This window comes from Podarcis tiliguerta, assembly GCF_965153285.1.
Source record: "Podarcis tiliguerta genome assembly, chromosome: 2".
In the NCBI taxonomy this organism is placed as follows: Eukaryota; Metazoa; Chordata; class Lepidosauria; order Squamata; family Lacertidae; genus Podarcis; species Podarcis tiliguerta.
Genome location: NC_139535.1, coordinates 29,760,159 through 29,776,201, shown reverse-complemented (window position 1 = coordinate 29,776,201; position 16,043 = coordinate 29,760,159). Strand labels below are relative to the sequence as shown.

The 16,043-nt window shown below is 44.8% G+C and overlaps 1 protein-coding gene across 3 annotated transcripts in view; it reads left to right on the top strand.

Moving 5' to 3' along the window:
- The window catches only part of SHQ1 (SHQ1, H/ACA ribonucleoprotein assembly factor), a 59,087-nt gene that overhangs the window by 29,487 nt on the left and 13,557 nt on the right, over positions 1-16,043 (top strand). For all 3 annotated transcript variants that reach the window (XM_083425548.1, XM_083425550.1, XM_083425549.1), the window contains exon 11: positions 1,325-1,445. In XM_083425548.1, coding sequence (XP_083281674.1) covers positions 1,325-1,445 — 121 coding nt within the window. The remainder of the gene's footprint in view (positions 1-1,324; positions 1,446-16,043) is intronic.

Genomic DNA, 16,043 nt, shown 5'->3' with positions numbered 1-16,043 from the left:
GGCAAGAAATAAGCCTCCTGTGGGAGAACAAATGGGGATGAGGAGGGGGTGTGACAAGTGAAGAGTCCTAAGTGCCAGACAGAGACGTCTGGGGGGCTGAATTTGCCCCCCCTGCCTGGGGGCAGAGGCCTCTCACCCTGCAAGGAATTCCTTCTCTGCTTAACAGTCTCTCCTCTGCTAAGAAGAGACACATTAGATTTACACATCCCATCGAATTACACTTTTGGCGAAGCCAACTCTTTGCAGTCAGCTTACCTGCAGCCTCTCACACACTCTTTCCACCCTTTTCATTGGATCCTGTGAACTGCCCCAACTATGATGAAGGGCACTACATAAATCACATAAATAGTAATAGTAATGTTATTAATAATAATGCTGCTGACCCCTCTTGCTTACACTCCCACTCCCACAGAACTCAACTTTAAAAGGGGAGATTGTGACATGCTTGTGTAACTACTGGGATTGATTCTTATAAGGTTGATTGATTCTTCAGGTAATTCAGAAGCCCCAGAAGGCATGTAATGCTGCTGCCTGCCTCCTTTTTGGAACTGGGAACGTGCCTAGTCGTTTTGGAGCAATTCTACTGGTTATGCCGGCAGACAAAATTCAGCCTGCTGAATTCAGCCCTTTTTTTGAATGGCGCCCACGTTTTAAAAGCTGCCTCTTCCTGTCTGAGGCCCCATCACAGCACAGTTGGTCAGCGAGGTAACCCAGAATTAAACCCTCAGTTACATCCAGGGTCTGCTGCAAGTTGCAGGTAATTCTTGAAGCAATTGGGAACAGGTACACACCAGAGAGATGCTGCCTTGACAAGGAGAACCTTTTACCATGTGACTTTGAGGAAGGCTATCTTCAACCAAACCACATAGGACATTTAATTGTTTTACACCCCGCAAGGACTATTATTACTGGATGCAGATTTACCTTTGAGTACCATTTTGAAGTTTTGCCTCTTCTTTTGCTTCCTTCAGTTCCTAAACAAGCCAGCTTCAAACCAGAGCTTGTTTTAAACCACTATTTCTGGTTTGTATATAATGGCAAGTGTTTTTGCATTATGTGTGAACCAGCCTGCTAAAGTTTTGCTCTTCTTCCTTAATTCTGACATGCAAATAAGGGTTTTACTATGCTGGCAATCTGCAATCTTCTCAGGTTTTCATGAACCACTGATTTATCCTAAAGGGATAATTTGCTGCAACTAATAGCATGTTACTGATAAGGTGTTCAGTCAACTTCCATCCAAATTTTAAAGTAGGAGAGTTTTATAAGGACTGACTGCTGGGGATAAAAAAATGTAAATGTGTTCATATGGTTTCCTCTCTTACAGGCAAAAGTGCAGTTCTGAAGTGTCTGTTAGATATTTACAAGATTTTTCGAGAAAATGATCCTGCATATGTTCTTAATGACCTTTATATCACAGATTACTGCGTTTGGATTCAAAAAGCCAAGTAAGTTTTATGTCTTGTCATTCTCTTGATGAAAGCATTTTGGTATGATTGATCCGGTATTCAAATTCCTTATTGCAAATGGCACTGTTTTCTTCGAAGGAAAAAGCAGAAACTTTTAATTGAATTCTACATTGATGATAAGATTTGCTTTCTTCAGACAAGTTGTATATACACACACATACAACACACACAAAAGTAGCTGCAAGTGTTAAAAAAATTCCTGTGTTGTGACAATTTTGAGAACCAGGAAAATGTCTTAACTACTTTAAGTAAAATTGCTAAGCAGCGTTTTGCAGAGTACAATACAAACTCATTCAGCTGAGGAGATATATTGTGTACCAAAGAACTCCCAAATTCTGACAAAAAAAAGATTACGCAGTGTCTTTATTTTGCATAAAGGCACCTAATCTGTAGGCATTTATTCTGAATCAAAAATCTTGATTGCTTGCAAATCTGGAAGCAAAAGAGTATTGTGGCAGAAAGGAAAGGCATGGCTAAATATGGATAAGCATATTTGTGCTGAGGGTAAGTAAAAGTGTTTGGAAAAATGATGGAAGGGATATGCTCGAACTATGGGTCTTTTGCAAGTCTTGTCTCCATGGTTTCAAATATAATTGCCACCACTGGGCTTTGAATCTTTTTCTCACTGAGAATCATGAATTATTGTTGTTGCTATTATTATTAAAATGTGTATACCACCCTTCATCCGAAGATCACAGGGCTGTTCACAACATAAAAATACAAAATGAGAAAGCAAACTATATAATCTTCTACATCCAATTTCTCTTACTGAGTAGTGTTCTCACTTTCTAGTTTACTGTCTAAATAGTTGCAATCAACAAACTAATAACAACTTGGTTGTCCTTCCTCCTGATTTCATCTAAATCACACTAAGGCAAACATCAGATTATATAAAGTTTATTTCATGTTATAAAATGTAGAACCATATCTTAGAAAGCTTGTGCCTTAGAGCAGTGGTTCCCGACTGGGATAGAGATATCAACATTTCCAAAAGTAAAGGGTCCATGACTTGGCTTTCGAAAAACAGGGCGCCTGCAGTACTTAGCTTATTGGGAACCACTGCCTTAGAGCATGCCCATCAGAGGTGTAATAAACCAGCTTTAACTAAATTGAATTCCAAATGGAAGCATTTAGAGGAAATAGTCTCTGAAGAGTTGAGTACTGTTGATGGATTAGTTGCAGCTGAGTGTCCCACGTTTTGGTGTAAAGAGAACTTACACTTCAAGTTTTCTAATTTGAGATGTTTTCTGATAATAGAAATAGTCATCTGGTCTACTGACTGACTTCTATACCTGCTAACCAGCAGAAATGGTGGAATTAGATGCTGCTTTTTGCTACCACTACAAGACTTGTCAGAAGTCCCTGAGCATTTGGAATGACTCTGTGTGGCAAAATTGGAGGTGTGGAGATAAAAGTAATTGCCTGTGTAGAGAAACTTCGTTTTAATATTATTATGGTGGTGGTAAAACTGCTTAGAGGTTTTATTTACAATTAAGCAATATATAAATTTTGTTAAATAATTTATATTAAAATACTGTTTGGCATACATATTTAACTGCGTGAAGAAGAAAACCCTTGTATTTTGCTCCAGGCTAGAGCCAAATAATATATACATAGTACATAGCATATGAATTCTGCTGGCCGCCTGCCATTTGGCAGTCAAACTGTCACAGTTGCCCACTGTTTATAAGGTTACAACGATGTGCAGGCAAGGTTTCAACTTTTATGTATGGGGCAGTAGCATCTAAGTAGTCAGTTTTGTTGTTTAGTCGTTTAGTCGTGTCCGACTCCATGGACCAGAGCACACCAGGCACTCCTGTCTTCCACTGCCTCCCGCAGTTTGGTCAAACTCATGTTCGTAGCTTTGAGAACACAGTCCAACCATCTCGTTCTTTCGTCCCCTTCTCCTTGTGCCCTCAATCTTTCCCAACACCAGGGCCTTTTCCAGGAAGTCTTCTCTTCTCATGAGGTGGCCAAAGTATTGGAGCCTCAGCTTCAGGATCTGTCCTTCCAGTGAGCACTCAGGGCAGATTCACTTAAGAATGCATTGATTTGATCTTCTTGCAGTCCATGGGACTCTCAAGAGTCTCCTCCAGCACCATAATTCAAATGCATCAATTCTTCGGCGATCAGCCTTTTTTATGGTCCAGCTCTCACTTCCATAGCGGACATTCCATTCAAATCTATTGGCCCTTAATTATAGGTTTTGAATCTAGCAGAAACATTTTGATTGGTTGAAGGTCCTGGCTGAAGCTAAGCTCAGTGCTGTTTCAGAGCCAGTTGGGCAGTCTGAGGAAACGTTAAGGAAGCCTGGAGTGAGAACCTGAAGCAGCACCATACCTGAATAGTATGGGATCAGCCTAGAGGCTGAAATCATGGAAGACAGAACCGAGGAAGCTCTGCAAGAGAGGAGTTGGAAGGCTCCCAGCAACAGCTTTGGGGTATAACAGTGTGGCTGTAGCTGTCAGTTGGCTGCAGGAAGCAGCGAGTTCCTGACTGTGTAAGGCTGTGAATCCTGTCCAGAAGGAAGACGTCAAGTAAAGCCAGTTGAACAAGCCTGTGAGTTTACTGAGGTGGACTTACGAAGGGCAGCTGGTTATGGTTATCTGTGTGGCCGCAGAAACTAAAACAAGCATCCAGACATCTTAAATCAACACCATTAAGCAACAATAACATCAACTACTGAACCAAGACTAATAACCTAGCTGTAAGGAAACATATATTATAAGTAAGATTTATTAATTATCTTAACTTCAGCTTTTAACTACAAATCTCTGGTCTGTTTGTTCCATGCCAATACCCAGCTACGATATGTTTGAAGGATAAAAGGTGAATGAAAGTATTGAAATACATGGTATTAGTGGAACTAAAAAAGAGATTAAGAGGGCAGGTAATTTATCATGGTGACACAACTAGTGGAATGAGAAAATGCCAGGACTATAGTTTCTGGCTAAGTGGAGAGGGTGGTGGGATAGTAAATAGTAGTGGGGTGTTTTTTTTAATAATTAAAAAACCCAGTTGGATCTGGTAAATTTTTGTCCCCTGTGTGCTAAGTTGTATCCCTGTAGCAGTACTAATTCATATCCTTTCCAGTTACTTCGGGTATTGCTTGCTGTGGTAAAACATGAGCAAAGATTACCGTATTTACGCCAATCTAATGCTCCATTGAATCTAACGCGCACTTCAGTTTTCAAAACCAAAAAAAGTATTTCCTGGCAAATGTAAATGTGCCATCAAATCTACTAATGTGCACCCTAATTTTCATGACGTGATTTGGCCCCCCAAAAAGTGTGCATTACTTTTGAGTCAATATGGTAATATCTCCCCTGGAAAACATCCTTAAGTCTGAGACACGGCATGTGGCTAATCTTCTCTTCTCTTCTCTTCTCGGCTCCTCCCTTCAACTTATTTCAAGAAAGCATTTGGCAGTATCAGACTCAGCATATGCTGCACCATAAAGCAAATACTGCATGCCCAGTAATTTTCTAATAGTTATTGCTTTAATTATTCCCTTATATGCATTCCACATAAACCATTCTATTTGTATGCAGTGCAGCAATTAGGGGTGGGTGAGCCATATTGCACAAATCTGCAAAACACGAAAGGGGGAAGCTGTTAATAGGCTCTCCCAGGTTGCAGCGGATACACGGAGAGCAGCCGAGGCAGCTCATACAGGCATCTCGGCAGGTGTCGTCAACATTTTATGTTGAAAAGCCAGATGCGGCCAGATGGAAAATTGCATCTTTAACCCCTGAGGTCATGCAGCGTGTCACCACTTTGCTTGATCCTCCTGCTAAGCGAGCTTATAACATCCCCTGCTGTCAACCTTGTTACTGCTTTAGTTTTCACAATAGAATTAAAATTAATTTGTCAGGGGTTTTTTCCTCCCTTTTTCTTTTTGGTCAAGTATTTAGGAAGTGGCACTAAATGCTGCTTTGGGAATGCTGGACATCTGTCATAGATAAAGAAAATCCAGCACTTCCGTTAAGTGCTTGGTTTTTATTCCCCCTCTCCCTTCTCATTACTTACATAAATTTGTTGGGCCTCTGGAATCTCTCTTGAGTTATGAAAATCTTTGAAAAGCGGCAGGTATGCTATATAATAGACGAGCTGCAAAAAAATCGAGGTGAGGGTGCAGAGGCTGGCTTTTCATTTGCTTTGGATCAAGAAGACCACCAAAGCTGGTGCAGTGAAAGCCTTCCAGTTTCTTTCCCTCAGGAGAGATTTAAGATGACCTGGCCCCTCGCTGAAGGAAAACCGTATTCCTTAGTCTAGATCTCATGCTCCAGGACAGAAACATATCTTTCTTTTCCTGATCAGTGAGAAGAGTGCACAGACTAAACCTTCAAAGTGGCTTTCTCTCTCTTTATGGTAATAATGAAATTCTAAAGGGACGCGGGTGGCGCTGTGGGTTAAAGCCTCAGCGCCTAGGGCTTGCCGATCGAAAGGTCGGCGGTTCGAATCCCCGCGGCGGGGTGCGCTCCCGTTGTTCGGTCCCAGCGCCTGCCAACCTAGCAGTTCGAAAGCACTCCTAGGTGCAAGTAGATAAATAGGGACCGCTTACTAGCGGGAAGGTAAACGGCGTTTCCGTGTGCGGCTCTGGCTCGCCAGAGCAGCGATGTCACGCTGGCCACGTGACCCGGAAGTGTCTCCGGACAGTGCTGGCTCCCGGCCTCTTGAGTGAGATGGGTGCACAACCCTAGAGTCTGTCAAGACTGGCCCGTATGGGCAGGGGTACCTTTACCTTTTAATATGGCGTGGAGCTAGTCTTTCCTTTCATGACGGCTGGTTACATCAATCCAGTGCATGTGTCATGTTTATTGTTCATAGACCATAGACCAGCCTGGGACCGTGTCCTTCCTCTCTTCCCTTCCCTTCCTTGCCTTCACTATTATTTAGAAGTATATGTCTCTGTTGTTAATCTAGGGTGAAATGGGACATCAAACCCTGTTTGAGAGGAAGCACAACTAGTGTTTTCCATAGTTAGCTTTGGGGTCCATGTAATACTAAAATTCAGGCAGGGAAGGGAATGGGCCGTTGGATTTTCTCTTTGTAGAGGTGGAAGAAACATGTCTTCCCAAGGCTGGCTCCGTGTTTTTCCTTGGCTATAACTGGACCTTTTCACTTTCAGTCTAGGTTTGTCTTCGTAAAACTACATAGCTTTCAGTATAGGTTGTTTCACTCAAAATAACGGCCATGTAGTGACTCTCTTATTTGAAGTCATGAATGTAGACTTAGAATCTTTTCTTCACATGTGTCTTCACGCACAGTATATTTTGTGAATGTGTGCACCAAAGGCGATTTAGCGATTTGCATGAAATCCTTTTGAGTATGCCCTTGGTGATGCCTCTGACTGTGTCACTTTTGCAGCAGCCCCAGAGTGTTGGTTTGCCTCTGAGTGACAGATATGCTTCAGATATAGCGCAATCCACGAAGGCCTCGGCTTTATCTCGTGATGGCTTTGCAGCGGCAGCTCAGCCCTCCATGACCCAAAGGCTCAATTATTGTAATTCCCTCTTAGCGCAGCTTACAAGCAGAACATCGCTGTAGCTGGCAGCACTTTCAGGACGTCGCATCACATCTGCTTATGCCTTGGAGAAGACATGCTGTGTTAAGCTTGTCCTTTATTTATTGCTTGGGTGGCCTTTGGTCATGGATAGGGTAGTTTTCAAAGCCCCTGGCTGATAGAAGGCATTGTTGCCTTTTTCATCTGCCTAGCAATTGTCCTTAAGAGTGTGTTGTTAAGCTTGTGTTCTACCTGACTTGCTAGTGTACAAAGGGGGCTAGGTAAGTGAATTTCTAGGTTTCTGTGGTGGGGTTTCTCTAAAGCTATCTATGAGAGCCAGTGGCCAGAGCATTGGTCTTGGGTCAGGAAGACCCAGATTCAAAACCCTTCTCAGCCATGAAGTTAACTGAGTGACTTTTGGCCAGTCTGTTGACATGATCTGATCAGGGCTGTTATCAGCAGAGTCCAGGAGGATTTGGAAAGAATCCCGTCTGAAAGAGAAGGAAAGCTGGCTACATCCACATGTCACAATAAACTGGAGTTTGTAGTTTATCCTGATTTATTGTTCATGAGCAGAATGTATGCTGCCCAGTTTGCTCTTGCTTTACTCCTCCCTGAGGCATACAGAAGAAATGAACAATGAAGTTGTGGTTAAGCTCAACTTCCCACTAGTTCTGAGCCCGGGGTTCTAAACAAGCCAGCCACAAACCATGGTTTTAAGGTTGAATAGTGAACAGGATAGGGAGAAACAAACCACAGTCATGGATTCTGATGAAATGGCAAATCAAGGGTGAATAATGTTCTTTGGTTGTTATTTTTCTACTCCTTGGTAGGCCAAATGCAGGCCTGTGAAGAGGGAGGGGCAGCAGCGTGTACTGGCCTTGGGCCTCAGAGGGCTAAGCCAGCTGGGGGACCCTGCCAGGGGCATGGCAGACTTACGCTGTCATGCCAAGAACAAGACTCCTGCCCTGAGCCCCAGACAAGCTCTGTGTGGGCCTGTCCCAAATATGAGAGTTTAGTGGGACAGCTTGCCCACTAATCATGTATGAGATCAGGTGTTGGCTGGGTGGGAATGGCTTCCTTGAAACAGCCTTGCAGGCCATATTGGGAGGTTTGGCTGGCCAGGTTTTGTTCGTGAGCCAGAGGTCCACTCATACATACATACATACATAATTTTATTTGTAGGCCTCCTTTCCATAATTCAAACCGTGCTCAAGACGGCTTACGACATGAAAAAATACACAATACGGTGTAACAATTGCAAGTAGTTTCAAACAATAAACAAAACATAAAAATGCCCAACCAAACGGAACAATTTCCACATAATCACAACAAGATCTCAAATAAAGATACAAAAAGCCAACAGCAGCAACCACCCCATCACACCCAAACAGCACCCTAGCCCAAGAGCAGCCTCAGCTTTTGTAGCTGGAGTCAGTCAGGGCCCCACCCTCCCAGGCCAGGTAGAAAAGGCTTGCAAGGCAGGGAGAAGGTCTCACAGCCAAGGTGGTCCAAATTTCACTCTGGCTTTCTGGAGTGTTTATCATCCACCTCTAGATCAAGTCTTGAAACAACTTAAGCACTATTGCATAGGGTTGCAGCCAGTGTTGGTCCTACTCAGAGCAGACCCATTGAAATGAATGGGCATGACTAACTTAGTTCCAATAATTGTTACGGGTCTACTGTAGGCACTGTACAACTTAGCTGAATATAATACGCCCCTTTTAAATGCCCTATCCCGACCTATCCATATTCCAACCACATTTCTTTCCCTTTTTAGTTTCCCTTTCTATCCTGAAGTACAATGCACCATATCTACACCCTGTCACCATAATATATCTGTAAAAGCAGCAACTGCACCAAGAGTATTTTGTGAGTAACGGAGGCTGTATACAACAGCGCACAGGCTTTGAACAACAATAGAGTTTGCCCTGCAGGCTGGAAGGAGCGACAGACGACTCTAGGATGCCAGAAAGTGCCCTTTATTATGTGCTTTAGCAACCCTGTATGACATGGCTTTTAAAGGGGGTAGATGGGAGGGTTTAAGCTCCCTTCCCAGCTGTTGGCTCACATTTTCCTTTTGATGCTCCATCTCTCTCCTCTTCCTTCCCCGCTGCTCATTCCATCATCTTCCCCCCTCCCCCCCACAGTTCCTCTTCCTTGCGGCTGTGTCTGAGCGATGCACCTTGCCACAGGTAGAGAGAGGGGATGCAAGCAAAGCTCTTCGCTCCCTTTGGGTTCTCGCTTTGATTTCTCTGAAGTTGCGGGGCAGGCAGCCGTTTGCTATCAGCTTGCAGTAAGGGGGGTCAGCGATTTGTGTCATCTCTCTTCAGTCAGCACTTCTCCGCTGTTTCCTTCTGTTTTGACTACAGGGACGACATGTAGCCTGTGTAGCTGCTGCCTTTTTAAGCAGGTGCGGCTTGCAGCTGTGATCAAAGAGGGGAAGCTTCTCTCCATGCAAATAGCATCTTTCTGTTCTGTTCGCAGCCTTGTCAGTAGCTGACACCCTTTGGCAGCGATTCTACTATCAGCCGCTTAACTGGGGTGAGCAGAAACGGAAAGGAAGGGCAAGTGTTCCTTTCTCACGGTCCTTTTGATGTTATATTGAAATGATAATCTTCTAGTGGGGGACGGGGATTTTGTGCCTCCACTGTCAGCTCTTTCTATAAGGATTCCCCATGCTGCCACGAGTCGCTGTGAGCTAATGCCCGGGACTTGAGACAGCCTGCGGACGCCCAGAGGAACGACCGTGCGATAATATATTACGATAGACAGGTTTGTGTCATTGGATGAGAGTGAACGGGGAAGAACCTCCTGCCATTTGTCATTTTGTAGGACTCCGTTTTGTAAACCCAAAAAGATGAAGATTATGCCAGGTTCGTGGAACAGAAAAAATAGGTTTTTTGTAGTGGCTTCTCCCCCACCCTTTCCCAGTTACCTACCATGAATGTCAGGGCATCAGTTACGGGAGCACAGCTACAATTGAAATCATGGTCAGTCCTAGAAAGGAAATAAGTTTTCTTATATTTCATCAGCTGACATGCAAGCCCCAATCTTGTGTGTCATTTTGATGTGATTCTTTGTCCAGAATCTACTTCAGTGCCCCTGCTGGCCAGTATTTTTTATGGAAAGGAATTTGCAAAAGTCTCAATGGGATGATGGTGGCAATTTGAACTTCCCCTCTGTCTGAACAGAATCGGAGCCTCCTGCTCATTTCTCCCAACCTCTCCACTTAAAAGGGAGCATAAGTCAGATGATGAGTTAGCTCTTACTGCTTAGTCTGTCGTGACACATACCTGTGAACATATGCCTGAGAATCTAGCGCTTGTTCTCATACATGTTCTGATAGGAAAGATGTGGAATATGCTTGGGAAGTTCATGTGTCTTATAAGGGTCTGTGTGTGTCTGCACACATGCGCATAGATCCTACATGCCCACTTAAGGGTCATGCTGGATGTGATGCTCAATCCAATTTAAAGTAGAGAGTGGGATTTAAAGTGCAGCACTTTAAAACTGGAAGAGGCTGAAAGTGACTCTCACTTGGAGGAAAAGAACAGTTTTAGTCGTGTTGCTCTTTAAATCTCTCCCCACCTTTCCACTTCCTAGAGAATTGGTGGGACCTGGCTTAGGCCTTGCTGCTGTCACAACTTAATTGCACGCTTGGTTAGATGGAACACTATTCCAAAACAAAATTTATTCCCGAAACCAATGCTCATAACTGCAGTTTAATTAGAGTTTGTACTTTTTTTGTGTGCATGTGCATTGAATGAGTCATCTGTTTCGTTATTAATATTTTTCTCCTGCACGGCTGAAGCATGAGACGTGCTTTTTCTGGCTCAGGTGGAGGGTCCGTCTAGTCCAGCACTCTCCTTCCAGCAGTGGTCAGCCCACTGCCAGGAAACAGCATCACTGCCGCTGCATCCTTTGATTGGCTGCCAGGCTTTTGACTTCGTTGACAATTTTTTTTTGGGGGGGTACTATCAAGCCATGTCCAAAGCCCAAGTAAAAGCCTGCCTCTCTCTCAAAACTGGAGCGGTATGGTTTCTTTAAAAGAAAAATCATTTAATATTCCAGGTCCCTCTCCCACTCAGCTCCTCTTCATAGTACACATCTGTGTGGACTATAAATTCTCAGCGGGTGTGTTTACTTTAAGTGATTTCCTGTCCAGATTATGAAAATAAATGCCACACCTTAGCATTTTATCCTCCTTTAGCATCTTGTGTAGATGCTTTACTTGAAGTGAGCCTCTGAAGTTCTGCACATTCGGAGTTAATGGAGGAAGAGATGATGTTCAGTCCCTAATCAGACTTTTGGCACCACTACCTGCATGGGGACATCCCTTCCCTCTCCCTTCCTCCTCATTCATTCATTCATTCATTCTCTTTTTTATATTCAGCCCCCCCCCCCCCCCCGCCCCAGCTAGCCAGTCTCCCTCTGGGACCTCCAGCCTCTGCTTGCCTCCAGCCTTTTCACTCCTCCCTTCATTCATTCATCCATCTAAGAATTCTCTCTCGCCCTCTACACAAAGGTTGCTTCAGCCAGTCAGCCTGCTGCGCTCCAGCCTTCCTCCTGCCTGGCGCTGTGCTCACTTTGCTGCAAGGAGAAAAGCCAGCGGTGCTGTACCAAAGCCCTACCATATCTGCAGCTGCAGAGAGGGCCAGCTCTACTGAATGGAGGGAAATGGCAGAGAGGCAGATATTCCTCTGTCCATGGGCTCACACCCTGGGGGGTGAATCATGAAGGGCTGCTCAGTTTACTGTTGTTGTAGCTCTCGCAGCCAGACTCCTCCCCCCTTTAAAACTGCAAAACGTGGGGGTGATGGATTGTATTTGGCTTTGGAATTGGCATTTTAAACATTTTTTTAAAAACGTTTATATCACGTGTTTCATTTGAAGTAAGATCTGCCTCGGAAAGAGTGTGATGTCCTGTTGTTTTCTGCTGCCCTTAGTGAGGGGTGGGAGGAGTGTCCCTGTCACAGTATGCTGAAGAAAAGTGGATTTTTCGTCTTCCATGGGCTCGCTGTCACTTTAGCTCACAGAGAAGGAGAAAATTGGCTTCCAGTGTGAACCCAGACATTTCATTTTTAGACCATAACGATAGGTTCCTCTGAAATATTCTCATTCCTGTTTACACACCCAAGTTCACTTCTAGCATTCATTTGCACCTTGTCCTTTCCTGCTACCCGTATCTCTTCATCTTACCAACTCAAGGAAAGGGGGGGGGACTATAATTGGATAAATGTCGTTTATTCATAGTCCGTACAGGAATCTTGTATGCTCATCTACCTCCTTGGGCGCTCTACTCTGTTACTGCTTCTTTTTTCCTTGCAAGACCTCTTGTGTACAGTGTGGAATGGGCCGTGTCATTGTTTTGACAGCTGATAACCACCAGAGGAGGTTTCGCATCTACTGTGTTGCTTGTTATCCTGCCCTGTTGAGGAACTGTCATTTGCCCCAAGATGCGCTAGTAATTTAATTCCGGCTTCCTGTATGTAAGTAATGCTATTTGCAATGCACTGCCGTAGCCTGCATCTCCCCCTTCTGATAAGGCTGTGGATGTTTTTTTTTTAGAAAAATACCATTTCCCAGAACCAGAAGAGCCAGGTCCATTAATTGGGCCATTTCAATATCCGTACCTTCTGTTTCCTGCTACTCTTTCCACTTGCTGATTAGCTTCTGTCGAAAGGAATGTTTGGCGGGCCTCTCTCTCTCTCTTTCTCTCTCTCTCTCTCTTTCTTGTACTGGCTTTGACAAACACTAGAAAGTGAATGTGCATATTTGACGGATGCATCCTTTGCATCAGATGTCAAATACTTGGAGCTCTGCACTGCTTGAGCTGCAGCCTTTCCAGCGCTCTCCAGCTGAACAGCCTCATGATGAGCCTCTCGGCGTGAGGAGAGCTCTCCAGGGAATGGCCTTGGTGCGTGAGGCGCACAGTAGCGTGTGGGGAAGCCACTCGCCACTTGTTCTCTCCAGGGGTGCCTTGACAGGTGTTTTCAAGAAGCGTTGTGGCCAAGCTGCTTTGCCACATTGGAGATGGGAAGCGGGTCCCGACAGCCAGGCTGATTCAAATCGCCGATAGCATTTGGTGCCAGGCCTTCTGGATCCCCTGCTTTCTGTTGTGCCTCAATTAAAATGGCAATGTTCTAGTGACTAAATAGAAATTTCAAGCAAGCCTTTTTTGTTGTTGTTCTGGAAAGGTAAAAAGGTAAAGGTAAAGGGACCCCTGATAATTAGGTCCGGCTCTGGGGTTGCGGCACACATCTCGCTTTACTGGCCGAGGGAGCCGGCATACAGCTTCCGGGTCATGTGGCCAGCACGACTTAGCCGCTTCTGGCGAACCAGAGCAGCGCACGGAAACGCCGTTTACCTTCCCGCCGGAGTGGTACCTATTTATCTACTTGCACTTTGACGTGCGTTCGAACTGCTATGTTGGCAGGAGCAGGGACTGAGCAACGGGAGCTCACCCCGTCACGGGGATTTGAACTGCCGACCTTCTGAACGGCAAGTCCTAAGCTCTGTGGTTTAACCCACAGTGCCACCCGCATCCCTGGAAAGGTAGTGCCGTTTAAGTGCAGCTATCAAGCCTCAGCACAGAAGTGACACTGCTAGCTTCTCCCTGTTTCCCAAAATGCTGTGGAATTCTCAGGAACAAGAGAGAACCCATCTGCATATCCATGGCACAGGAGTGAGTGGAATAAGTATTTCTTTGCTTCTCTCTTTGTTTTCTCCTACCATTCGGCTTTGGCGCACAGAGTGCCTCAGAAGGACAGCACAGTTGTGAAGATGCTATCCTGTCCCCTTTCCCAGCTTCGTGACTCGCGTGGCAAGTGGAACTGTGGACCCTTGCTCGCATAATCCAGCTTTTTTCTTGGGGCAGGAGTTCGGTTTGGCTTTTTACATAGGCCTGAACATGAGGGCCTTATGCTCACGACTGTTTGTGGCAAGGGTTGTGCCCCTGGTTTGTCACTTCTGCTATAAATTCGGTTTGCAATATAGATGGACAAATGGGAGCTGCGCCACGGTTGCAGTGTATTCCCAGCACCTAAGAAGACAGGTGGTGTCAGGTCCACAGAAAGCCTGAAACAGGAGTTCTCTAGTGTTGACTCTCTGAGGTGAGGGATGTTTCAGTAATGGGAAGGGATCAATGACACTTCTTTTCCTCACTGTGACAGGTCACCTTCTGCTGTAAAGCTGAAGTGAGGGAGAGACAGTTCTGGATAATTTCTTTTTCTGAAACATCCCTGTATATTGCAAGACAGTTATCTTCTCTACCCTCCGCCCCCCAAATTCACCAGGATGTGAGATGTCAGGGTCATGAATACATGTTTTGTCTCCCATCCTCCCATGATCCTTTAAAAAAATACCAATGTTTGTAACTGCCACCCTAGCATTCACTGTCTTAACTGCTCTCAAATGTAGACTTAATAAGTATACCTCAAACAGTCTGTCTAACTTCTTGTTTCTTTAGGGATCCACCAATCCCCTCTGCTTCCCTCTTGGCTCAGCTGCTGTCAGCAGTACCCCAAGGGAACTCATATTGGAGTTTTCTGGATCTTTAAACTTTAAAAAACAAAAAACAAAAACATAAATGTAGGCCTTTCTACAGAGTTCCCAAGTATGTAGGAAACAGTACTGTATTTTTGGACGGCCCCAGTGCTTTTTTTCTGGGGGGTACGCATACCCTAAACATTTTTTGAATCTTTGTACTTTTGTCCATTTACTGTACAGTGGTACCTCAGGTTACATATGCTTCAGGTTACAGACTCCGCTAACCCAGAAATAGTACCTTGGGTTAAGAACTTTGCTTCAGGATGAGAACAGAAATCGGGCTCCGGCGGCACGGCAGCAGCAGGAGGCCCCCATTAGCTAAAGTGGTGCTTCAGGTTAAGAACTGTTTCAGGTTAAGTACGGACCTCTGGAATGAATTAAGTACTTAACGTGAGGTACCACTGTACAGTGGTGCCCCGCAAGACGAATGCCTCGCAAGATGGAAAACCCGCTAGATGAAAGTGTTTTCCGTTTTGGAGGTGCTTCGCAAAACGAATTTTCTATGGTCTTGCTTCGCAAGACGAAAATGTCTTGCGAGTTCCTGCGGGTTTTCCCCCCCTCCCCCCCTTTTCCCCAAGCCGCTAAGCCGCTTATCAGCTGATCCGCTAAGCCGCTTAACAGCTGATCTGCTAAGCCGCTTATCAGCTGATCCACTAAGCCGCTTATCAGCTGATCCGCTAAGCCCGCTAAGCCGCTAATAGCGCTAATCTGCTAAGCCGCTAATGGGCTTGCTTCGCAAGACGAAAAAAACCGCAAGACGAAGAGACTCGCGGAACGGATTCTTTTCGTCTTGCGAGGCACCACTGTATTTATTTTTCCCAATTTGAACAATAAAATGAGACTACCCCTAAGCATTTTTTTTTTTTTTTAGAAAAAAAAGCACTGGGTGGCCCCATTTCACTTCCAGGCTGAATAGACATTTCACCACCCAAGTTTGCTGCTAGAGGAAATGATGCGCTGTTCAGAAGTAGCTTTGCAGTGCTTGGGGGAAGCTCCCTGTGGTAAATGGCATCTGTATACCATTGACGACAGCAACGCAGCGCTGTCTGGTTTTTTTGCTGATTGATCACTGCTGTTGGCATCCCCTTTAGACCAAGCCAGCATGTAGTGAGAGGGCATTGCATCACTGCGCCGAGCATAATGAACAGATGCAAGAGCTCTCCTTTCCAAGATTCCGCAGCTATGATATTTACACAGCCACTTAGCAAAAGCTGCAATTATAAAACCAGTGGTATTCAGATGGTGTATAATTTGTGTACACAATACCATGAAAGACTAATCCACCCTTTAGGCGAAGTTCCTGTTGAGTCTAGCTAATTACCATGGGACACATCATGTTGCATGTGTTCGCAAGGAAGCCGGAGCCGAGTCTCAGTGCTTATGCAGTGCATAGTAGCCCTTGGTATTAACTGCGATTCTGACTTGTGAAATTGTAGAACAGAGGTCCACACGCATCTGCATTTGGGACAGAAGCATAGCTGTCAACTTTCAGATTTGAAAATAAGGGATCAGCAGCCTCAC